The sequence below is a fragment of the Cervus elaphus genome, chromosome 30, assembly GCF_910594005.1.
Source record: "Cervus elaphus chromosome 30, mCerEla1.1, whole genome shotgun sequence".
Taxonomy (NCBI): domain Eukaryota; kingdom Metazoa; phylum Chordata; class Mammalia; order Artiodactyla; family Cervidae; genus Cervus; species Cervus elaphus.
In genome coordinates this window covers 64477529-64504232 of record NC_057844.1, presented here as the reverse complement: position 1 = coordinate 64504232, position 26704 = coordinate 64477529, and the positions used below count along the sequence as shown (strand labels likewise).

The 26704-nt window shown below is 36.8% G+C and overlaps 1 protein-coding gene across 4 annotated transcripts in view; it reads right to left on the bottom strand.

Annotated features, from left to right (window-relative positions):
• GPC5 (glypican 5) overlaps positions 1 to 26704 on the bottom strand; it is a 1490288-nt gene that overhangs the window by 849436 nt on the left and 614148 nt on the right. Inside the window, exon 7 of one of the 4 annotated variants that reach the window (XM_043891980.1) lies at positions 22765 to 22906. The exons of the other annotated variants lie outside the window; for them this stretch is intronic. Coding sequence (XP_043747915.1) covers positions 22901 to 22906 — 6 coding nt within the window. The 3' untranslated portion in view covers positions 22765 to 22900. Of the gene's footprint in view, positions 1 to 22764; positions 22907 to 26704 lie in introns of those variants that run through there. 4 annotated transcript variants of the gene reach the window in all.

The following is a 26704-nucleotide window of genomic DNA, read 5'->3' as shown; positions in this document are numbered from 1 at the left end:
GCTATCCTTTAATTGTATATGCTTTATCTAACATTTCTAGATTGTATTAAAATCACCATCACTTACAGGATTGATTATTAACTTCTAAAACTTATTGATTCAGTGCTCTTAAAATATTTTACATTGTGGTTTGAACTTCTCTTTCCTAGGAGTGCAGAAGATGCATGTGTAAATGTGCCACATCTCTTAGCATTTCTTATGTACTTTGCAAACGAAGTGTCTAAAACAAATTCTATAACTCAATTTCCAGTTTTGTTGTAAGCCAAATACTAGTTAATAGCTTAGCACAACTGATTTGACTTGGCATTTTCAAAATTGATTTATTGCACTCTCTGCAAAACCTGTTAGTTCTAATCTTGCAAATGCAATAGGTTCCTCTTGCCATGATCATTATTATGAAGGCCATAGGTAGGTTATGTCTTTCCTTAGTTTACATAATTGTGATTTATCATCCATTTCCAAGAGAAATCACATTCCCAAAGCCATGGGTCTGCCATTTTCTATTGATGAAAGCGCTATACATTATCTGAAGAGTAGTGTGGTTACAGAGAGGAATCTATCCAATTTCACCCTATTCCAAGCCCTGGAATAATTCCTGAGGAGAAACTGATGTCTTTTATGCTTTGCAGTAGGTCTGAACAGTGTCTTAGAATTTAAACACAATTAACCGAGAGTTTGTGGCTTGTTTCTACTGCTTACAAATAATTGCAATGAGTGAGCTAAACATGATTGACTTCCTTTTAAGATTTTTAAAACATACTGAATAATTAAGTAGGGTTGGTGATAGTTTAGACTATATGGAGACAATGACACAACACAGTTTTTCTGCTTTCTTTAATAATTTCTGTTCTCAAATGTAATTCATTTTTAAAAACTGACAATGGCAAATTGACATGCACTGTATGTAATGACTCATTGCTTTTTATGAGCTGACGTGCTGGCCTTCTATTGATTCACACTGCTGATGATGCTGCTAAGTCGCTTCAGTCGTGTCCGACTCTATGCGACCCCATAGACGGCAGTCCACCAGGCTCCACCATCCCTGGGATTCTCCAGGCAAGAACACTGAAGTGGGTTGCCATTTCCTTCTCCAATGCATGAAAGTGAAAAGTGAAAGTGAAGTCACTCAGTCGTGTCTGACTCTTCGCGACCCCATGGACTGCAGCCCACCAGGCTCCTCCATCCATGGGATTTCCCAGGGAAGAGTACTGGAGTGGGGTGCCATTGCCTTCTCCTTGATTCACACTCAGTCAGTCAGTCAGTTCAGTCGCTCAGTCGTGTCCAACTCTTTGCGACCCCATGAATCGCAGCACGCCAGGCCTCCCTGTCATCACAAACTCCCGGAGTTTATTCAAACTCGTGTCCATTGAGTCTAGGATGCCATTCACACTGCTGCAGCTGCTGCTGCTGCTAAGTCGCTTCAGTCGTGTCCGACTCTGTGCGACCCCATAGACGGCAGCCCACCAGGCTCCCCCGTCCCTGGGATTCTCTAGGCAAGAACACTAGATCTGTATAAATCTGCCATCCTAGATCACTCCTTCCTAGCCATGTGAGCAAACTATTTGGATACATGTATTTCTCTTTTGTGTGTTATCAAGTAACAAAGAAACTTTGGGAATTCTATTAAATACATCTTTTCTCCTCTTGATAAGAAACCAAATGAATTTATAGTCAAAGAGGTTTTGGAAGCATGCTGACATATTTCTTCCTCTGAGTTTTCTTTTAGATCATCAAGTGGCAAAAAGCAAAGCAGTGGAAGAATCAAATCAAGAAAAAAATCATTATTCCTTATACTGTATATGAGGATAAAGAAATGAAATAATTTTAGGATAAATAGAAATATTATAGCATTTATTTTAAACTTCAAATATAGAATGAATTAGATTCAACATGAAAGGCATTTACTCCTTTCATAATAAGTACATTTGAATAAAAAATTCGAAAAAAAAAAATTCGTGTATTTACACTTATATAAAATATATTCTTTCTCTCTTCCCTTACTATTGCAGGCATCTTTGAGAAAGGCTTCGATTCTTGTAAAGGGCAATAAATGAAAAACTTGGGGAATATAATTTAGATCTGAAAAATCACATGAAATTACTTCTTTGTCTCTTTGTTTATCTACCTATATCAATATTAAATATTTATATGACAACAATAAGAAAATAATAAAATTCAAGATTAAATATTAAAAATTCCCATGTGTAAAGTGGGCAACTTATATGAACTTTATTTAAATAAATCTTTATTACTTTATGTGAAAGTGAGTCTTGCCAATAAGGGAATTTGTAGTTTATATATGTTTCAGTAGTAAACAAATTTATAGTTAAGATTTCCATCTAAATATTATTACTTAAACATCTTATATATCAATCATGGCTAAATAAATGAAGGTGCACCTTTATAAATGAAATTACAGTCATTATACATGCTATTATGCTTTGACATGAAAGAGCTTCAATTATATACTTTTGAGTGAACAAAGGAGGTTACAAGCAAAAGCATATATAGTATATGCCCTTTTATGTAAAACATAAATACTAGAAATATATGCGTTCAGAGAGAGATGTCTATACAAGTGTCTTTACCTCATAAATGATGAGTGCTTTTGGACAACTGGATTTCTACTGGTATTTATTTTCTTTCTTATAGCAAAGTAGTAATAGCATTGCTAATCTTTCTGCTTGACTTTAAATTCTAATTTACCCTCCAGATAGATGTGCCTCATTATTGAGTCTATTTGCAGTCTTCTCACTGAGGCATTTTAAGATGATATAAATATGAAAATATGCTGAAAAGTTATAACCAAACAAGTAATCCTTGCATGATTCCTCCTTAAATCCAGATAGGGAAGGAGTATAATGCAGTTCTGTAACCAACAAAGGTGCCAAAGTTAAAACATTCTTACATAAAATGTACAGTTTTTTGACAGGGGAGCAAGGAAATCCAAAGGTACCTGATGAGCAAAAATGAAGAGAGGGAAGGTAATTAGAAAAATGTAAGGAGTACACAAAAGTGAAAAGTCAAGGGTTTTCTAATTGAGATGATAGAAAGCCTGAACATTTGCTCCCATCTCTGTAGTGAAGGGATAGAATAGATAGTGGTTTCAATGAAGTTTCGTCGATTTCAACTAGTATACCCCTCTGATGTTGATGGTGAGGGAGGTATTGAATGAATGTGTGGGGACAGGGGATATGGCAACTCACTGTACTTTCTGCTCAAGTTTATTGTGAATCTACCCTAAAAATAAAGTTTATTAATAACAAAACTATAAAGACCCTCAACCAAGTTAGTTGCTGGACCAATGTAGTTGTTGTCCTCTGACCATCCCAGAGGACTCTAACCAAGATTCAGTTCTTAATGCCTCACCAGAATGGACACTCAGGAGCCTGGGGTGGAGTCAATAAGATTATGTTCAATCACTTCAGTCATCCTCTCCAATAGAATCTCTGAACCTGCAGCCCTTCATACGGGACTAGCCTGTGGCTTCAGACATCTAGGCAAGGAATGTGACAGCTGTCCTATGCAATTTTTCTTTTTTCTGTACCCCAGTAAAACACTATTTCAGAGGCTAGATGTGAAGAGTACAAAATTTGATAGGTTTAAGACTACGAAGTTTGTTCAGAGCCGTAAGTCTTGCTATCCACATTTCAAATCTGTTTAAGTGTGCTCTTATACTCCAAATAAGCAGTAAAATGCAAATCATTGTACCATTATTCTGAATCAATAGTAGACAAATTAAGTTATAGCTTTCAGTAGACAATGATGAGATACATATCCAAAGAAAGAAAAAGCCATTATGCCACTGGGAGAGGCTGCATCATATAGACATTTCAAAATAGATGAGAAACATTTGAAATCTACTACTCAATGCATCAGGGATTCCCTGGTGGCTCAGTGGTAAAGAATCCAATGCAGGAGATGCAGGAGACATGGGTTCAACACTTGAATTGCAAAGATCCCCTGGAGAAGGAGGAAATGGCAACCCACTCCAGTACTCTTCCCTGTATAATCTCATGGACAGTGGAGCCTGGCAGGCTATAGTCCATGGAGTCACAAAAGAGTCAGGGATGACTGTGTACACAGGAACACACTCAATGCATCACAGAAAAGCAAAAGGCTTGGAGTAAATTACTAAATGCAATTTACAAAAGAGGCAATGTAATCACTTATCTGTTGCTAAGTAACAAGCTGCCCCCAAATTCAGAGGCTTAAACAACAACCATTTCACTTATTCATGATTTTGCAGCTTAGGAATCCAGGCGTGACTTAGAGGAGTTTGGCATTCTGGTTCCATGTTCTGATTCCAGCAGAGGGAATCATTCATCTGGTTGCATACTGATGGTACTTATTTTGGGCTAGAAGTATCAAGAACTTTCTCTTCACATTGTTGTCATTTCATATGGACTCTTTCAATTTGGCTAATTTGAAACATCTCTCTAACTGGGGTTGTATTTCTTATACGTAGTGAGCAATCCAAGAGGGGAAAGTAGAAGCCTTGAGTCTGGACACCAGACATCATTTCTGCTCCATTCTGTTTGAAAAAGCCAGTCACAGAGCTAGCTCAGGTTCAGTGAAGGAGGTAAGGGAACTGACCCTCAGAGAAAGGAATGGGAAAGAATTGATGGTCAAATTTTAGTCAGTCATAGGCAGGAATCTCAATAGGGCACATGGCAAAAGCATAAATTTATATTAGATTATTAAGATTAATCAAATTATGGACTGTTTTATTAGATTTGAACAGATATATTACCTCTTCATCTGAGCTGAGATAAGGTTATGAACTCATTATCTTAGAAAAATAAAGTAGCATGCATTATATTGCTATATTTTATATCCTAAAAATTACATAAATTATGGTAATTGAATTAAGAGACAAGCAAGCAAAAAAGACTGCAGATATGAAATTAAAAGATGCAAGACTGCTCCTTGGGAGAAAAACTATGACAAACCTAGACAGCATATTAAAAAGCAGAGACATTAGTTTGCTGATAAAGGTCCATCTATTCAAATCTAGGATTTTTGCAGTACTCATTTATGGATGTGAGAGTTGGACCATAAAGAAAACTGAGCACCAAAGAACTGATATTTTTAAATGGTGGTGTTGCAGAAGACTTTTGAGAGTTCCTTGGAGTACAATGAGATCAAATCAGTCAATCCTAAAAGAAATCAGTGCTGAATATTCATTGCAAGGACTGATGCTGAGGTTGAAGCTCCAATATTTTGGTCACCTGATGTGAAGAATTGACTCATTAGAAAAGATCCTGATGCTGGGAAAGGAGGAGAAGGGGATGACAGAGGATGAGATGGTTGGATGGCATCATTGACTCGATGGACATGAGTTTGAGCAAGCTCCAGGAGTTGGTGATGGACAGCGAAGCCTGGCGTGCTGCAGTCCCTAGGGTCGCAAAGAGTCAGACATGACTGAATGACTGAACTGAACTGAAGCAAAAATAACAGCCCCAAATTCATGCATTGGTCATTCAAATTTAATTTTCACGGCATGGGACCACTAATTTTTATCAATTAAAGCTATTATCATATAGTTATAGAAAAAATATATTGGAGGAAAAATCATTCCATTATATCTGATGAAGAATATTTTTTCCCAACTTACAAATAAAGTTTGGTAGTACAAGTGCTAAAAATAGAAGAAAAAAAAAACACTACTGTAATAACAGAATAGAGGTCACCCTTCTTGTTGCTTAGCTGGTAAAGAGTCTGCCTGCAAATGGGGGGGATCTGAGTTCAATTCTTGGGTTGGGAAGATACCCTGGAGAAGGGAAAGGCTACCCACTCCAGTATTCTGGCCTGGAGAATTCCTTGGACTTTATAGTCCATGGGGTTGCAAAGAGTCGGACACAACTGAGCGACTTTCACTTTCCTCCATAGAATTCTACACACCATTCCTCGAAACCTGTGAGTATGTTCCTTGGTGGAAGGAACTTTGCAGACTTGACTGAAATTAGAGATTCTGAGATTTGAATATTAACTTGAATTATCTAGCTGAGTCCAGTGTAATTTCACAGGTCTTGATCAGTGAAAAAGAAAAGCAAGAATATATAAGTACCCAAGAAGAGTGGTAATGAATTTGGAATGATGTGATCAGGAGCCAAGGAATGCAGGCAGCCTCTAGAGGCTGGAAAAGGCAGTCTTTCCCTAGAGCCTACAGAAGCATCATCAGCTTCATTATCAGCCCCACAAGACCCATTTCAGACTTCTGGTTCCCAGAACTGTAACACCATACATTAAGCCACTAAATTTGTAGGAATTTGCTACAGCAGCAATAGGAAACTAATAAAAACTACCAGAATTTTAAAATGGAACTTATAATTACTTCTCTTAAATGACAGCTAACAACCAATAAACTGTTTAGAAAAAAATTTATCTAATTGTAGTCAGCTATATTCATAGTTATCCTACTATGACATCTGGGATTCAGAAACTGTGATTTTTAAGTAATAAAATTGGCTGAAATAATGTAACATATGCTTCAAAAAAGATGTGTTAAAAATATATAATTCCTTTTTCTCATATGTTACCAAATCAACTTTAAGATTTAGGAAACACACACAAACAACTGAGGATAAGTTAATTATAGTCTTTTAACCTACATATAAGTAAATATATTTTATAAAAATAAAATCTGGATAAAATATTTTATTCTATTCTAACCTGTGCATTAAGACATGGAAGAAAATTTTAATTTTATGATTTCAGGGTTATCTCCTCTTATTAAGTTATATATACAATGGAATATAATAGAATTTATGAAAATTAAAATATATAATATCCACTTCATTTAGTTGTCACCTTCTAGTTTGTGAATTGTGTGTGTATGTGTGCTCCCTCTGTTCCTCTATGTAACTTGAATAGAATACACAAGAGCAGCCGGGGGAGTGGGGAAAATAAGCATTTCTCCACAGAGATATACAGAATTGTGCTCAGTCACTAAGTCATGTCCAACTCTTTGGGACCCCATGGCATGGACTACAGCCCACCAGGCTCCTCTGTCCATGAGATTTCCCAGGCAAGAATACTGGAATGTGTTGTCATTTCCTTCTCCAGGGAATCTTCCTGACCCAAGGATCAAATTCATATCTCTTGTATTGCAGGCGGGTTCTTTACCACCAAGCCACAAGGGAAGCCCAGATATATAGAATTATTTACCATTAGAAACAGCATATGAATTGAATATGCCATAATTTATTATCTCCATTTATGGGAAATCTGAAAACATTTCAACATTACAATGAAAGGAAGAAAGAATGGACAAATATGCATAGCCAAGAAATGTGAAATCTAATCTGTTTCTATTATACTAATTGACCATCATTGGGTCTATTTCTATATATGATAAAACCGAATGTCTAGTCTGCCCAATGTCATTGGCTTGACAGTGTTCTATTTTCCACCTTAATGGTGCTGGAGCTCTAATATTATGTATTTTCAATTTATGCTAATGAAAAAGATCACGCCCTTCCTGAAAGCCTTTAGTAGTTCTCTACATTTTACAGAATAAAATAAAGTTCATTAATTAGTCTTTATAAGTTCCTTCCTGCCTTACCTTAATTTAGAGTTTACAGTTCTCCAAATACTTTTGTTAAGGCTGGAAAACACAGCCTGGAATAATGTTCTGAAATTTCCTCTACCTCTTCTAGCCTGGCCCACCTCATTCATTTCTGCCTAAGCCTCTTTGGTAAGGTGTTTAGAGGATATTGGTATGAAATGTGAGTACATCCCAGATCCAATAAACTTTAACCACTTAGGAAGGTATTTCTGAGAACTTAGAATAAATATTTAAAAGATCTTCAATGTGCAAAGGTAGAGATGTTTCTCCCATCAATATCAAGAACAGACTCTAGCACACTGTAGGCATATTATGTATTCATTAAATGAATATTTGTTCAATGAAATAGTATTCATGACATGTTTGGATCAACCACAAAAGTCTAAATACATTCAGTTCAGAACTTTTGATATGTCAAGGAATTTTCTTTGATGTTGTGGAAAATATACCAATCCAGAACATTTTGGTGCCAATAAAACTGAAATATGGCTTATGCAATTCTGTCTACTTATATTAATCTGAAGATAAAGTTTGCATCTTGAACTTTACCATAAATGTTTAAATTACTATTTATGAACCTTACAATTTTAAGAATATAAACACTTTAATAATCAATTACCACATTCAATTACTCCGCAATCATGGAAATATACGACTGAGACTAGATCTCATTTCAAACCTCAAAATACAAAGTCACTTAATTCGGAACTCCATCTGTGCCTTGGTCTCTAGAGTCTGACAAACAATTTCCAAAGTGTCTTTTGAGTGTTCATCAAAACAAGACACCAGTTTGGAATCTATTTTAACATTACTTGCAATATACAGGGATACACATTGCATCTGCTTTGATTTTTCTCTAATGAAAGTTCCTACTTGTTCTGTGTCAGAACGGATGTAAGTATTCCCTAGAAATAGTGCTATTATTTAGAGTGCAACAATAGAGAAAATCGAAGCCCCAGATCTTATATTTCCTATTCATAAAATTATAATTGGCCTTTTTATGTCTGTGCCACCCTTGAGACAGGAAATTAACTTTATGTACATGAACATATATAGGATACCTATAAAACTCAGCATTGTTCAAATCTCATTCCCTCAAAAGAATTAGAAATAAAATCAAAACATATATTTTTTAATCTTAAGGATTTTGCATAGTTTAATGTTACCTCTCAAGATGATATTAAATTTCAGTTATTATAAATAACTGGCAAAGGAAGAACTATGGTGTAATCTTTCCAATAGCCTTGTAAATAGAGAACAAATCCTCACAAAATGTATCTTTTACTTGTGGGACAAAGTTAATTCCTGGCAGATACCAAATGTTTATACTCTTCTTTGTCATGGTGGCTACAAGTTCAAGCCTTGTTATAGTTCACTTATTCAAAATCTGGTTTTACTATTCTGTACAACTTAGGCTATGAGGCAGCCTTGCTAACATACAGGAGCCTCATTTTCACTCCTGTCTGTAGGGATAAAAATGCCTGCTTCAGAAATTTCGAAGGTATAGGGACAAAATATATATATATTTATATATATACAAAAATATATAAATATACACACACACACACACACACACACACACACATATATATATATAGAGAGAGAGAGAGAGAAATACTCAGAATGATCTCTGATTCACAGTAAGTGCTCAATAAAAGGTTATCAAGATAAAGGGCAATCATACAGACTGGATGCAATTTCATCTCATAAAACTCACTTTGTCATTTGTCAGAGCAAAAAAAAGCAAGTATATAACTTTGCTAAAAGAACCAAAAGTCTTTATGGTCTTATGTCTTATGCCTCTGTTCATTTTTTGTGTTCGTAGTGCACAAAGTCAGGATTTATTCAGCACTTGAATGAGAGTACACCAAAAGAAACCCAAAGTAAATTATTGCTTTTAAGGTATCTATTATGCTGTCTTCAGTTCTCCCTCAATAAATGAAATCTAAAGCTTAAAGAAGATTCCCTGAAACAACAAAAAAATCAAAGTAATATACAAATTATTTTTTGATATAGATTAAAGTACAACAGCACATTTTGTACATTTTTCTAGATATTTTGGTTAAAAGCTTTTTTTACAAATAAGATGACAACAATTTGATTAACATCTCAGAAAACAAAAAGAAAAAGAGAAAAATAAAGGAGCCAAATAAGAAAGAAGAGAGAAAGAAAGAAGGAAGGGAGGGAGGGCGGGAGTAAAGGTGGGCAGGAAAGGAAAGGACATGAAAGGGAAGGGAAGGAAGATAAATTTGGGGCAAAAAGGTAAATTTTCTTAGTTGAAATTCTTACTCCAAAGATGAGCCCTTCTTGCCTTCACTCAGCTCCAGCACCATGATGGGCCAGATCATTTGCATTCTAAGCCTATTACTGATTAGAAGCAATACATTAGAGGTGAGTGGCAGAGACATTGACTAATTAAATTTTTTAAAAAGTGAGCTCTCTCTCTGTCATACACACACACACCACCCTTAATTGCATCTTCCACAATCCCTGAATTAAAACTTCATTCAATGAGCCTCATTTTCAAATGCTCCTGGATGGACTCTGAGATGACCAAGGTTTTCCTGCTTATTCATAATAGAGCCTCCTATAGTTATTTGAGTACCCATTTAAATTTAAGTACAGTTTAAATTTAAATTCAGAAACCAAGAGGTCCAGTCCAAGACACTAATAATAAAGCAAACATATGTAACTTACTGTTAAATTTGATTTTCCATTTCATCCTACTTTATTATAAACCTAGACAACAAGTATGGGGGGATGGTATATTATCCTTCTCAGGACCCTGAGGTTACCTACAGGATTCATCTCTCCTGAAGTTCCTGTGACTCAGGTTACTTTCTGAGCCCAAAGGGCTGAAGCCACTAATGGAAGAGTACACATCTATCCACATCTCAGTAATCTCTGTGGAACCACAATGCAGCAGACTTAAGGTGTCTGAAATGCGGATTCCAGATCAGCAGCCTTGGCATCACCTGGGGCCTAGGTAGAAATGCAGAATCTCATCCACATCTCCAACAAATGCTAAACTGGACCTGCATTCTAGCAAGTTCCCTAGGAGACACATACCCATGTTAAAGTTGGAGAAGCACTACAATAGAGGATTATTAATGATTCTTTTAATTCCCAAACTGGACTTCTGCTCCTTAAAAATTATCTTCCAAAATGGTTTCCATCCAAATAAATTATATAACCAAATGCACTTTCAAAATATGAAGTTTAATAGAGTTAAACAAATTTCTATTCTGTGGGACTACTTGGAGTCCAACTGAGAACTGTTATACTCTAAGAGAAAAATGGCATATGCCGTATTTCTCCAAGCTATTTGACCATGAAGCATGTTTTCTTTGGGTGATCTATTAACATTTCTTAGAACACTGGAGTTTGTATAACAGACTTTTGAAAATGGTGCCCTAACTTATGAAGAAACGGTCAAATTATATTTCATAAACTCTTTTTAATACATCAGGAGAAATGTCTGTTTGAGGTTTAAAATTAAACTTTGGAAAAATTATTACTCTGAAATACCTAGGCCTCTGAATATTAAAGTGGAAAATAGATGATGCTTGCTTCTGTCTTCCCACTGCAATCTCCAGGCCTATTATACTCATTCTGCCTGCTGGAGTCAGGGAAGAGGCACTCAATCTCAACTGAATCTCCACACATGTGTTATGTTCAGACTCAAGATTTCTCCCTCCTCTTGCCCCTTATCAAAATGAGAGTTTTCATTATATTCCTCCTAAAATAGTGATAACACCATATAAACAATTTGTTAAAGCCATTCTTTGATAAGTAATATCTGAAGTTGCCTGAACATCTTATTCCCTTTTGCTTTTTTTTTTTTTATTTCTAAATAGATAAGTGAAAGTTGCTCAGTCGTGTCCAACTCTTTGCAACCCCATGGACTACAGAGTCAATGGAATTCTCCAGGCCAGAATACAGGAGTGACTGGCTGTTCCCTTCTCCAGGGGATCTTCCCAACCCAGGAATCGAACCCAGGTCTCCTGCATTGCAGGCAGATTCTTTACCAGCTGAGCCACAAGGGAAGCCAGAAGATCTATGCCTTATCCCAAGGCAAAAGAATTAGATTTGTTGTTACCATTCAAATATGTTGTACCTAAAACAATCTCTATAAATATACACACATTAATATAGATAGCCAGAATTAAGAAGGGCCATGTACTAAGAAATCTTAGAAATATGGACACATTAATACATTAGTCCTCATTTCCTGTTATAATCATAGTTTCATCATGGGCTCCACACTCCTTTCTCAGTTACTTCATTATTTATATGCTTTAAAAATATTTTCTATAATTGTGCATGGCCTAGGAAGGCAAGTTCTACAGTCATGAAGAGTTTTATAGCCAGCTTTCTCTCCTTGCCACATAGACTTTATCACGGGTAATTTGTAGAAAAAATGAAAACTACCACTGAACTTGTTTTCAAATTCTTCCGGATGTAAAATTTTCTGGCTATAAAATGTCATTTTCAGTCTCTTTATCATAAAAAATAAAGCTTGGGGCTTTCCCAGTGGCTCAGTGGTAAAGAATCCACCTGCCAATGTAGAAGACAGGTTTGATCTCTGATCCGGGAAGACTCCACATGCCACAGAGCAACTAAACCTGTATGCCACAACTATTAAGGCTGGTCTCTAGAGCTTGGGAGCTGCAACTATTGAAGCCTGTATACCCTAGAGCAAATGTTCTGCAACAAGAAAAGCCACCCAATGGGAAGCCCGCACACCACAGCTAGAGAGTAGGCCCTGTTCTCTGCAACTAGAGAAACCCACGCAGCAACGAAGACCCAGCACACCAAAAATAAAGAAATAAGTGTTTTAAAAAGCCAGACTGTGTGTTTTTACACATTTTTTATCATAACAAAATAAACTCAGTTAAGACTTCAATCTAGTTTCATCTAGTACCTAAAATTGTGATTAATCCGTGATCTTAAATAGTCTTGAATCAATAGCTAAAACATAAAATGTTATTTTACATAATATTTTGATTGATTTTGAACAGTTTCCCCCACCCAGCATTTCATAAAGGGATCATTAACCATCACTATGGTTATTTCTCCAAGAAAACAACTAAGCAGAATTGAGAATATGCAAAGAAGCTCAATGGTACATAAACACCTGTAATTCCTACTTCCCTCGTGGCTTTTTATTTGGTGCTCAGATTTTAAAGTGATGCTTGTTTGCTCTCTCCACATCTTTATTTATTCAACAAATACTAACTTAATGAGTATCAAATGTTTTGTTCCAGACTTTGGGGACTCAAGCAAAGTTAGAAAAATAAATATATATTATAAGTTCAGGAAGTGTTAAGTGTTGAGGGGAAAAACAAAGCCACTTAAATAAACAGAAAATGACTTTGGTAGGGGAGCAAGACGAACATGAAAAATAATAGAAAAAATAATATATATGAGTGTATGTATTTTTAATCAACTATATACTTAGGTATACAGTTTTTAACAGATTATCCCAATTAGAATCAGTCAATTAACGTGAATATTAATGCTCTGTTTTAGATGTTCCTGAAATGATTATTGATGAGGCACTTCGCCATGAATTTTCTGTGACCCATATTTTTCATACTATACCAAAACTTTTCTCTAAATTTGCTGACAATCTGCACAGCTATTTTAATTTTACATGATAAGAGCAAGAGAAAAAAAGAAATTTATCTTAGTCACATATAAAGAAATATATTCCAAATGAACAGTTTCATTTAATAAGTCTTAACAATGCTAACAATTGTAACGATGTTTTGTTTTTTGGAAAAAAATGCAAAGACCCAGAAATACATGGTGGATTTGGCCATGCAATTTTGTTATTATTATGACCAAACTGTCGGTAAATTTTAATAATGAAATGGAGGAAAAGTTATTATGACCTGTTTGATATTGTATAGGAAAAATATTCAATTAACTGCATTTAAAAATTTTAATCATTTATTCAGGCAATTGTAAAACAAAAATTTTTGTTTGTTTGTTTTGTTTTAAATTTATTTATTTATTTATTTTTTCAGTGGGTTTTGTCATGCATTGACATGAATCAGCAATAGATTTACACGTATTCCCCATCCCGATCCCCCCTCCCACCTCCCTCTCCACCCTATTCCTCTGGGTCTTCCCAGCGCACCAGGCCCGAGCACTTGTCTCATGCATCCCACCTGGGCTGGTGATCTGTTTCACCATAGATAATATACATGCTGTTCTTTCGCAACATCCCACCCTCATCTTCTCCCACAGAGTTCAAAAGTCTGTTCTGTACTTCTGTGTCTCTTTTTCTGTTTTGCATATAGGGTTGTCGTTTCCATCTTTCTAAATTCCATATATATGTGTTAGTATGCTGTAATGTTCTTTATCTTTCTGGCTTACTTCACTCTGTATAATGGGCTCCAGCTTCATCCATCTCATTAGGACTGTTTCAAATGAATTCTTTTTAACGGCTGAGTAATATTCCATGGTGTATATGTACCACAGCTTCCTTATCCATTCGTCTGCTGATGGGCATCTAGGTTGCTTCCATGTCCTGGCTATTATAAACAGTGCTGCGATGAACACTGGGGTGCACGTGTCTCTTTCAGATCTGGTTTCCTCAGTGTGTATGCCCAGAAGTGGGATTGCTGGGTCATATGGCACTTCTATTTCCAGTTTTTTAAGGAATCTCCACACTGTTCTCCATAGCGGCTGTACTAGTTTGCACTCCCACCAACAGTGTAAGAGGGTTCCCTTTTCTCCACACTCTCTCCAGCATTTATTGCTTGTAGACTTTTGGATAGCAGCCATCCTGACTGGCGTGTAATGGTACCTCATTGTGGTTTTGATTTGCATTTCTCTGATAATGAGTGATGTTGAGCATCTTTTCATGTGTTTGTTAGCCATCTGTATGTCTTCTTTGGAGAAATGTCTGTTTAGTTCTCTGGCCCATTTTTTGATTGGGTCATTTATTTTTCTGGAATTGAGCTGCAGGAGTTGCTTGTATATTTTTGAGCTTAATCCTTTGTCTGTTTCTTCATTTGCTATTATTTTCTCCCAATCTGAGGGCTGTCTTTTCACCTTACTTATAGTTTCCTTTGTTGTGCAAAAGCTTTTAAGTTTCATTAGGTCCCATTTGTTTAGTTTTGCTTTTATTTCCAATATTCTGGGAGGTGGGTCATAGAGGATCTTGCTGTGGTTTATGTCGGAGAGTGTAAAACAAAAATTTTAAAAAGTCAACACTGAAAAGGTCATAAAGTATTGTGATGGTCTGAGCTTTCATGCTATCCTACTGAGAATTCAGGTCTGAGGGGATTTAATTAGTGCTGCTTTTGCGATACATTTTATTCTATGATAAAAGAAGAAAATGATTAGGGATTATCTAAATTAATTTTGCTGAAAATAAATAGTTGTTAGCATGAGTTTGTTTCCTTTCTCTTCATTCTGGGTTTATAGCCAACCAGGGTCCCTAAATGGAAGAAAGAAAAGGAAAAAGAAAGTATTGCACAGATCTAAGGTATCACTGAGGGCCCTCATTTAAAAATGGAATTTCCTTTGTTCTAGAGAGAAAGTGTAAAATCATTTAACTCCATTTCATTTAATGAGATGAGAATAGACCTGAAAGTTTGTTTAAAAATTATTCCTCCTTGTTTCGCAAAATCATCAGTGATTTTAAAAAGTGTTAAATGGGCATCATAAGGTCATTTAAGAAAATCCATGAAAAAAAATACAAACACATGCTTATTAAAATGGTAGCAATCTTTTTCCTGTTATTTGCCACTCAGAGGAAAGACAAATGTATATATATTTTTTCTTTCCAGGTATATGACCTTCTTTCTATTTCCATTAACTCTGTGGTTTATTAAAAAATAAATGAGGAACATAAAAACATATTTATATTTGAAGAGTTTTCTAATAAAATGCAAAACTGTGTGACTTATCAGCAGAATAAATCCAAAAGACTCTTTTTATTTAAGTAAAATTCAGTAGACTTTTTTTGTGGGGAGGGGTGGGGTAAATTTAGAATGAATCTCCAGCAAGGAAATCAATATTTATTTGAAAGATGAACTGACTAGAAACGTGAGATCACTTGTTCCTTTGTCGAGATAATCTCAGCTTCGCCCTCAAGAGTGCCCAGAATTGGAGAACACCATATAGTATCCAATTAAAACTCCCAGCATCCATCTTAGTTCCCAAAAGCTAACAGAGGGAAGAAAATAAGCATTCAGTATAAAGACTTTGAATGGCAGGGCTGACTTGGCGAATATAAAAACAGGATACCTTCTTCATTTTCAACAAAAGTTCATTCTTGAGCTTGCAGTAAACAGAGTGATGACATCTTTTTTGGAAGAGTGCAATGGTATAAAAAAGACTAGATTCTAAGAAAACTTCAGGAAGATTAGTCATTTAGAGCTATATACATAAATAAGCAATTAGGAAATATTGTTTTGAAACATGACTCCCATTTCCTGAGAGATTGGTCAAATTTTGAGCTGAACATTCATAGCCTTTATAATGAGGCAAATCATGGTTTTTCTCTTGAGTACCCCTTATCTCTGCAGTTGTTATTGTTTAGTCATTAAGTCGTGTCCGACTCTTTGTGACCCCATGGACTGAAGCATGCCAGGCCTCCCTGTCCTTCACCATCTCCCAGAGCCTGCTCAAACTCATGTCCACTGAGTTGGTGATGTCATCCCACCATCTCATCCTCTGCCTTCCCGTTCTCCTCCTGCCTTCAATTTTTCCCAGCATCAGGGTTTTTTTCTAATGATTCAACTCTTCACATCAGGTGGCCAAAGTATTGGAGCTTCAGCTTCAGTGTCAATCCTTCCAATGAATATTCAGGATTGATTTCCTTTAGGATTGACTGGTTTGATCTCCTTGCAGTCCAGGGGACTTTCAAGAGTCTTCTCCAACACTCCAACACTTCTACAATTCTTTGGAGCTCAACCTTCTTTATCTCCACAGTAGGACTATACTTTGAATCCTTATCTTAATATTTCTTCTAAGACACAAATACGACCTACCTCTATGAAGCTTCCTTTAATTATCCCAGATACCTCAATCCTCTTCCCCACCCCAAACTCTGTTCCTCTCAACAACACATCTTCTCTACATTAATTATAAGTCCTCTTCATTTTTCATTCTTAAATTAATTTGGATCTTAAGTGACATAAAAAGTTCACATGTCATAGATACTCCAGAGCTGTTTGAAATGATGATGTTGGTGGTTAATGGTGACGATGGGGATGGTCATAGTCATTGCCATGATGGTGATGATGGCAGCGTGATAGTTACCCTCTCCTTCTCCAGCTTCTCTCAAGCTTATAGAATGCCTCAAGTTAATTTTAGCAAAGAAATTTCTCCCTTCTCTTTACTGTTCCCTAGCTTTTACCTTTTGGAAGAAGGGATCTGATTGATCCCTTACCATTTCATGTTGAGTCTGATACCCATTGAAAATCACTATGTTCTTCAACAGGGAAGGTTAATGTCCAAACTCGCAAGCTCATTTTTGTCCCTCTATCCGCCACACTTGGATCTGTTTTAGAAATTGCTGGCCTATGCGCATGATACTTTCTTCCCTCTAATTTTGCATTTTCCATCCACTAAACCAAAGATAACAGGCTATGCCTTGTAAAGTTTTCAGTTATTCATATGCTCTGTTAGTGGTTTTTTGGTACACATTCTATGAAAAGAAAAGAGAAACAGATTGTGTTTGAAGTCCAAGCTGTATTTTCTAATCCAGTTTTTCACTTATAGTAAAGCAAATGATTTCTTCTCATTTGAACCCCTGTTATATATTCCCAAACAGGTTCAGAATCATGAGGAATGAAAATGGGGTGGTTAATTAACTGAATAAAATACTGCAAGTGATGATACTGATCATGATAAAATTATTCTCGCTAGCTCTTTCTAGCTAGGCAAGTCCAGAGTTTTAATTTTCTGTCAGAAGCTGACATCTTCAAAGATTTCCTTTATAAAGCTCTCTCAAGAAGATGCTAGAAATTAACACAGCAAGATTTTGGGGAGTTATTTAGATAAAGTCTTTGTCATGATCAGATTTTGTTAGTGCATTTAATCATCTTACAATACTTGAAGAGACATTAAAGGCCAAAATCATAACCTGGAGTTAATACTCTCAACTTGGTCCTAACAACTTTCTAGCTTGCAGAGGCTGAAAAGCAAAAACTATACTTCCAAGAATCCCTTGCTACTAGGAATTTGGATATAATTTATGTTTCACCAATCAGGTATCCTTGTGGAAGATCTCCATTCAGAACTGAATCATGTGACAAAGCGAAGACACTCTTTTGTTTGGCAGGAACAGCTAACCAGCACCCCGATGAGGCAGTTTCCTGATGGACAGAGGAGCCTGTGGGCTGCAGTCCATAGGGTCGCAAAGAGTTGAACATGACTGAAGTGATTTAGCATGCATAGCATATCCAGTTTTTGAGATATCAGCTGTCATGGCAGCTTCTAACTCTGTCATTTGTCCATCATGTAAAAGCAGATATTCCTACAGCAGAATAGTTCTATTCAGTGGGAGACTACTCCCGGAAGCTCAGCATGTTGTTTTCATAATCCCACTAATTATTCTCTGATACAGTATTTATCCCTTAAAAAAAATACACAGGCTATTCTGTATGTAGTTAAAAACCTTGTCTAATACACAGGTAAAACCCTTCAGGATGAAGATGCTAATTTCAGATAAAGAATGAATTATAAAATATAAATTAAGCTTGTACAGGAAATATTGTATAGACAGAACGAAGAAAAATACATCCAGATACATGGGGAAGGGGAAGCTAAAAGAAATTAAACTAAACACAGCTGCCAACTCTCCAAGGTTCAAGCCAAAGGGGACGCATTATTTTATGCACCAAGAATGACTACTATAACTGAAGTCAATTATTAAGCATGTGACCTTTCACAACCATCTATTTGTTCTCTATACCTATAATTCTATTTTGTTATGTGAGTTTATTTGTTTTTGTTTTCAGATTCCACAAAATAAGTGAAATCACACAGTATTTGTCTTTTTTCTGTATAACTTATTTCACTTAGCATAATACTCTCTAGGTCCATCCATGTTGTTGCAAATGGCAAGATTTCATTCTTTGTCATGGCTGAGGAATATTCCATTACATGTATATCATATCACATTGATCCATTCATAATAACAGTCACATATGTAGGTTGCTTCCATATATTGGCTATTGCAAATAATAGTTCAATGAACACAGGAGGGCATGTATCATTTATAATTAGTGTTTTCATTTTCTCCAAATAAATACCCAGGAGTGGAATTGCTGGGTAATATTCTATTTTTATAGAAGTATTTTATAGAACTAAAATATTTTTAAAGTTTTTGAGGAATCTCCACAGTGTTTTCCCTAGTGGCTGCACCAATTTACTTTCCCACAAAAAGCACATAAGGGTTTCCTTTCGCCACATCCTTGCCAACATTTCTTACTTATGTTCTTTTCAATAGTAGCCAATCTTATAGGTATAAGGTGATATCTCACTGCGGTTTTGATTTGCATTTTCCTGATGATTAGCAATGTTGGATAGTTTTTCATGTGCTTGTTGGCCATCTAAATCCCTTCTTTGGAAAAATGGATATTGAGGTCCTTTGTCCATTTTTAAATTGCTTTTCTTAAAAATATTGAATTGTATGAGTTTTTACTTAATTCCTTATCATATATATCATCTGCAAAAATCTCCCATTCAGTAGGTGCCATTTTCAATTTGTTGATACTTTTTTCTCACTATGCAAAAGGTTTTAATTAGATGTAGTCCCATTTTATTTTTGCTTCTGTTTCCCTTGCCTGATGAGAGATACAGTAAAATGTTGCCAAGGCCAATATTAGAGAGCTTAATTTCTGTGTTTTTTCCTAAAAGTTTTATGGTTTCATGTCTTACATTTATGTCTTTATTTTTAATTTATTTATTTGTATGGTGTGAGAAAGTAGTCCAGTTTGATTCTTTTGCATGTAGCTGTCTAGTTTTCCCACAAGACCATTTATTAAAGAAGTTATCTTTTTCCCATTGTATATTCTTGTCTCCTTTGTTGTAGATTAAATGCCCATAAGAGTCCATTTCTGGGTTCTCTATTCTCTTCCATTGACCTATGTGTCTATTTTTGTGCCAGTATCTTACTGTTTTGATGATCATAGATTTTTAGTATATCAGAGAGTTATATTGTTCTTTCTCAAAGTTATTTTAGCTACTTGGAGTCTTTTATATTTCCACAAACTTTAGAATAATTGTTCTATTTCTGTAAAGAAGACCATTGGTGTTTTGATAGGGACTTGCTACACTGGTTCTTTCAACAATTTTTGATTCTGTACTAATATTCTGTCTTCGAAGAAACATTGTTATAATACATTCATTTAATTCTTTAAGCATGGTTCTTTTAGTTCTCTGAACATATTTTGAATGTATTTATAATAACACCTTTGATATCTTTGTCAGCTAAGTCCACCAAGTAGGCCCTTTAAGAGATACCTTACATCATCAGCTTTAATTCTTAAGTATGGGTCATATATTGCTGTTTCTTTTCATGTCACAATAATTTTTAATTAGATGTTTTAAATAATATATTGTAGCACACATGTTTACTCTTCCTCCTCACCACAGGGTTTCTTGTTGTTGTCTGCTTGGTCATTTGTTTGATTAATGGTTTGACTGAGCTAATTTTGCAAAGCCTATTTTCCCAGCAGTATGTAGCATCTTAGATGTGTTCCTGCTCATACATTTTTCCATTTGTTTGTAGCTTTTTGTCAGCTATTTAGGGGCCATGCCTGAGTTATCATAAGCTGCTTACAGATGAAAAGTTGGGCTTAAGCACCCTTTAGTCTTGGATGGATGGATGTCTTGGAGGCTGCTCTCACAGTTCCCATGTGGCTTAGTGGTATGTATCCACCTGCCAACCCAGAAGACACAGGATTGATCCCTGGGTCAGGAGGATCCCCTGGAGGATGGCATGGCAACCCACTCCAGTATTATTACCTGGAGAATTCCATGGACAGAGGAACCTGTACATTCTACGGGGTCACAAAGAGTAGGACCTGACTAAGCAACTGAGCCCACTCACAGTTCTGAGCATTTACATTTTTTATTCCTTCTTTCAGTAAAGGACCAATAGCTAATAGGTTGATTAAGTCCCTTTCTTGATCACCTTTAAGGCCAAGGATAGGCAATGAAAAGGCTCTGTCTGACCAGCCTCATGGAGGAATGCTGTCCTCCCTGCCCCAGATACGCTACACAGCCACTGCAGGACAGTCTTGAGGGAGAGTTACTGTCAAGGCCTCAGGAGCCGTGGCCAGCATGTTCTTCTGTGTCTCTGCACGCCAAGCCTAAATGCTCCATTTGAGGACCCGTCATGGCTTACCCTTCCCGGGGCCTCTGCCCAGTTCTCTTTATCAGAAAAAAAGTAGGGGGAAGGGCTTGTAGACACTTTGTTCCACTCTGATTCAGCTCTCAGTACCTTCCCAATCCTACTCAGCCCGCTCTTCCTGCCCTCCAGCCCCAGATTCATAAAATGGCAGGAACTTTTAGTTGAAGCTCTCTCAGCAATGAGATGATTTCTCCACATTTTTGCTGACATTGGGTTGACTAAATAGTTCATTCAGTTTTGTTCCATAACAGCCTATGGAAAAATCTGAACGAACTTTTTGACCAATCTAATACATCTATCAATCCTAAAGGAAATCACTCCTGAATATTCATCAGAAGGACTGATACTGAAGCTGAAACTCCAATACTTTGGCCACCTGATGCTAAGAACTGACTCCTTGGAAAAGACCCTGATGTTGGGAAAGATTGAAGGCAGGAGGAGAAGAGGACAACAGAGGATGAGATAGTTGGATGGCATCACCGACTCGATGGACATGAGTTTGAGCAAGCTCTGGGAGTTGTTGATGGACAGGGAAGCCTGGCATGTTGCAGTTCATGGGGTCACAAAGAGTCAGGCATGACTGAGCGACTGAACTGAATATATCTATCTCTTGTCTTGTGTCAATCCATGTAGAAAAAACAGAACATTCTAGAAGCTGCAGTTTTTACCTAGTCTCTTGCTTATATTATTGCAACAAGTGAATAAAGTCTCATCATTACTTTCATCTTGACTTGTCCTAACCAACAATTCCCACACCTGGCAGCTCAGCTCATGACTTCACTTCAGAGTGGATACAGCTTTGAGCATGAACACAGTTTCTTAGAGTTTGCCGGACATGAGTGTAGTTTTATTTTTAAGCTTGTTTTCTTAGGAACCCTGGGGCAGAGATGTTTATTGTTCACTCAGTATTTTGACAGAGGTTATATTTAAGCCCCATATGCCAGTGTGGCTTCTGCCCTTTGTTGATAGGTCTGCATGAGACTTGGGAAATACTTTCTCTGCCTCACACCCTGTTCTCATTCCTCCTGGGTTAGCACAGTTCACCTCATGCTCGCAGCCCTCTTGACCCCCCAAGTTAACTGTAATCCCCAAGAAGAATCTTCCTCTGATTGTCTTCAATTTTGCTTGTACTACTAGAGCCAAAGGTCTCACATTAGTTGCTCACTACCAACATCCCCATTGTTGTTTGCAACAACACTCTTAGACAAGGAATTCTCTGTGCTATGTTCCAAATAAAATCAGTCCCCTAAGATAGAGCTGGGGGGCAGACTGAGGCCTAAACATCACTATTATGATCTGAACTGGGTCCTCCCCAGCAATTTATATGAAGAAGTCCTCAGTACCTGAGAATGTGACTGTATTTGGAGAGAGGGCCATTAAACAGGTGATTAAGATGAAATAAGGCCATACCAGGGGGTGCTGTTCCAATATAACTGGTGCCCTTCAGTTCAGTTCAGTTCAGTCGTGTCCGACTCTTTGCAAACCCCCATGGACTGCAGCATGCCAGGCCTCCCTGTCCATCACCAACTCCCAGAGTTTACTCAAACTCATGTCCATTGAGTCAGTGATACCATCCAACCATCTCCTCCCACCCTCAATCTTTCCAAGGTCTTTTCAAATAAGTCAGCTCTTTGCATCAGGTGGCCAAAGTATTGGAGTTTCAGCTTCAACATCAGTCCTTCCAATGAATATTCAGGACTGATTTCCTTTAGGATGGACTGGTTGGATCTCCCTGCAGTCCAAGGGACTCTCAAGAGTCTTCTACAACACCACAGTTCAAAGGCATCAAATCTTCGGCACTTAAGATGAGATTAGGATGTAGGCATGAGGTTCACAGAGGAATGACCATGTGAAGACACAGCAAGAAGGTGGCCATTTGCAAACCAATGAGACAGACGTCAGAAGAAATCAAATCTGCCACTGTCTTGGTCTTCAACTTCTAGCCTTCATATCTGTGAGAAAATAAATGTCTGTCATTTAAGCCACCACTCTGTGGGATTTTGCTATGCAGCTATAGCAAACCAATGCAGGAATCGGTACTGGCCACACCTACTGGAATTCAGAATTTTTTGAATATTTCTCTACTTGTTTATGGCCTTATTAAACTTAATGGAAATTTTACATGATTGATGATTCTTTTATTATTATTTTATAAATTTCACTCCGGGGCATACACACCAAGGAAACTAGATCTGAAAGAGACACATGCACCCCAATGTTCATCACAGCACTGTTTACAATTGCCAGGACATGAAAGCAACCTAGATGCCCATCAGCAGACGAATGAATAAGGAAGCTATGGTACATATACACCATGGAATATAACTCAGCCATTAAAAAGAATTCATTTGAATCAGTTCTAATGAGATGGATGAAACTGGAGCCTATTATACAGAGTGAAGTAAGCCAGAAAGATAAAGACCAATACAGTATACTAACACATATATATGGAATTTAAAAAGATGGTAACGATAACCCTATATGCAAAACAGAAAAAGATATAGATGTACAGAACAGACTTTGGGACTCTGGGAGAAGGCGAGGGTGGGATGTTCTGAGAGAACAGCATTGAAACAAGTATACTATCAAGGGTGAAACAGATCACCAGCCCAGGTTGGATGAATGAGACAAGTGCTCAGGGCTGGTGCACTGGGAAGACCCAGAGGGATGGGAAGGGGAGGGAGGTGGGAGGGGGGATCGTGATGGGGAACACATGTAAATCCATGGCTGATTCATGTCAATGTATGGCAAAAACCACTACAATATTGTAAAGTAATTAGCCTCCAACTAATAAAAATAAACGAAAAAAAAATTTTTTTTCAATAGTGGCATTGTTGTTATACTGAAGAGAGGAGTTGGTAAATCCTCACTCCATGATCCAGAAGGCCTCTCATCTCCTCTGCTCTCTCTCTTCCATCTTCCATTTCATTCTCTACTGATAATTCTCACCGGCACATAAACACATAAACATGCTGTTATTTTCCCCATCTTAATAAACATAGCAAAACAAAAGGCTGAAAACAACAACTACTACAATAACAAAACCGTTTTCTGATTCATTTCCTCTATCAGGCTCCATCCAGTTTCTTACTCCTTTTGTGGGCAAAAATCCTCAGGAAAATTGGTCAGACTCATGGTCTCTGATTCCCTTCTTCTCTTTTTGCCCTAAAAACACTGCAATTCAGCTCCATTCCCACCATACCTCCTAACCTTATCTGATCAAGTCACCAAATATTTCCTGGTTGTTAAATGAAATAATCAATTTCAGATCTTTTTTTAAGTGAATTATTGGCAAGACTTTTAGGCAGCTAATCACTCTTTCCTTTGACACTCTTTCTTCCTTTGATTTCAAGGGAAACACACTCACTTGGTCTTCCTCCTAGTTCATGAGTAGTTCCTTCTCAAGTTACTTGCTTACTTCTCCAATTTTCACCTTCCTTATAACGCCAGAGCTACCTGCTGTCCTGTTCTCTGCTTTTCACTTCACTTCTCCATTTATACTCACTCCCTTGGTAACCCATTCTTTTTCAAGGTTTTGAATAACACACGCCAAATATGTATTTTTGTGTCACATGCCAAGTCTGTCTATTTATCTCCATAGATGATACTCATGAACTCCAGTCTTATACACCACCTACACAGTACTCTCTTTAGATACACAATAAACACCTGCATTTTGTCATGTTCTGATCTCTGCCAATCCAAAACCTATTCCACCACAGCATTCCCATCTTATTTGGTGCCAGCACCATCATTTCTGTTGTTCAAACCAAAAATATGAATTAATCCTTAGTTCTTTTTCTCTCCCCATATCCAATAGCCAGTAGATATTTCAATAGCAATTCCAGCAGAAATTACTTTGTCACTATTTTTTTCAAGATACTCATTGACATTCCTTTTGCCATTATCTTTTCAGTATTCCCAGAAGCCAATCACCTCTTACTACTTTCGTTGCTACTAGTGCCACCTGTCACCACCTGTCACCTGCATATCATTAATAACTTTCTAAAAGGTCTCTCTGTTTCAACTCTTGACACTCCCACTTCTTACGCTATTCTTATCAAAGTTGGAATTTGATAATTTGAAAGATAAGGAGGACTATGTTGCTGTCCTAAAATCCGCTCAAAACCTTCCATAGCCTGCCCCTTTCATTTCAAGTCAACTCCAAAGTCCTTCAAAGGCCCACGGAGCTGTAGAGGCTCTCTGTCTTCACCACCAATCCCACCTCTGATTTCTGCCTCCCCTCCTTACTCACTGTGTTTCAGCCGCACCATATCCTTATACTTCCTTAAACATTCAAGACACATCCCAGCCTTTGCCCCTTTGCTCTCGATGTTACTTCTTCCTGGGGTTCTCTGCCTTAAGTGTCAGAGTGGCTAATTCCCTCCTTTATTTACATAGAGCTCAAATTTCAGTTTCTCAACTAAGACTACTCTGATCACGCTATTTAATACTGCAACCTGCCACCATTTCTACCACTGACACACTTATATAACCTTTTCTGCTTCACATATTTTATATTAAGTCCTTGTCTCCTAAAATATAGTTTATATGTTTATTATGTTCACTGTATCACCAAAGAATGTGATCTCCATGACAGCAGAGATATTTGTTTTCTTCACTGATGTACCCCCAAACACTTATGGTGCTTGATAAAATGTAGATTTTAAATCAATACATATTGAATAAATGAAAAGAACATACTTAAAGTATAGGGCTGGGAAGTGTTAATCACTCAGTTGTGTCTGACTCTTTACAACCCCATGGACTGTAGCCCACCAGGCTCCTCTGTCCATAGAATCCTCCAGGAAAGAATATTGGAGTGGGTAGTCATCCCTTCTCTAGGGGCTCTTCCTGACCCAGGGACTGAACTCAGTTCTCCTGCATTGCAGGCAGATCCTTTACTGTCTGAGCCACCAGGAAAGCCTAGGAAGCTGGATATAAATGAGGATAACCTAAGTTCAGCATCTATTTGGAAAAGATAATGAAGTCCCATCATAAAAATAGACACAATTCTGTCTTTACTATAATTTATCTTTAATATGTCTGCTTTACTCCAACAAATATGTGAGATTAGAACTTTCATTTGAGATAACAAGATAGAATTTTTAAGTAGAAAAGTGATTAGACAGCATTTAATCTCACTTCATAAACTAGAGGAGCCCCAAACAAAGCTCGCTTGGTTACACTTTTATCAAACAATATGACTGTAGGTCTTGACTTCATAGATGGGCGGATTCTGCATTCCTACATAAGCAGAAAGTTAAACTCCAGGAATTACAGAAGTCCATATTGTACCAAGCAACAAATACTTTTCAAATTTTTCATTATCAGAAAAACATTAAAGTAAATACTAATTTATATGTCTTAATTTATATGGCTATAATTTGTATAATTATGATACATATAACAAATAATTCGTTTGTCATATTATACAACTATTAATACTACTTTAAATATGCATGTATTCAAAATTTCACTTTCCTTAAAGTATGGGGTATTAAAGGGCTAAGATGCCCTCTCAAGTTCACAAACATATAATTGTGTTCAATGTAATTCATGTTTGTATTTTTAGAATTTTTTTAACTAAAGATTAAAAATAAAATTTCACTCAGGGACTTTAAGCAACGTGTATACAACTTGAAGCCCTTAGTTAACTATGAAAATGTTTATATTAATTTTTATATTAATGTTAATCTAGCCTCTGGAGAAATGGTTAATCAACTGTAGAGCTTATTCAGGAAACATTT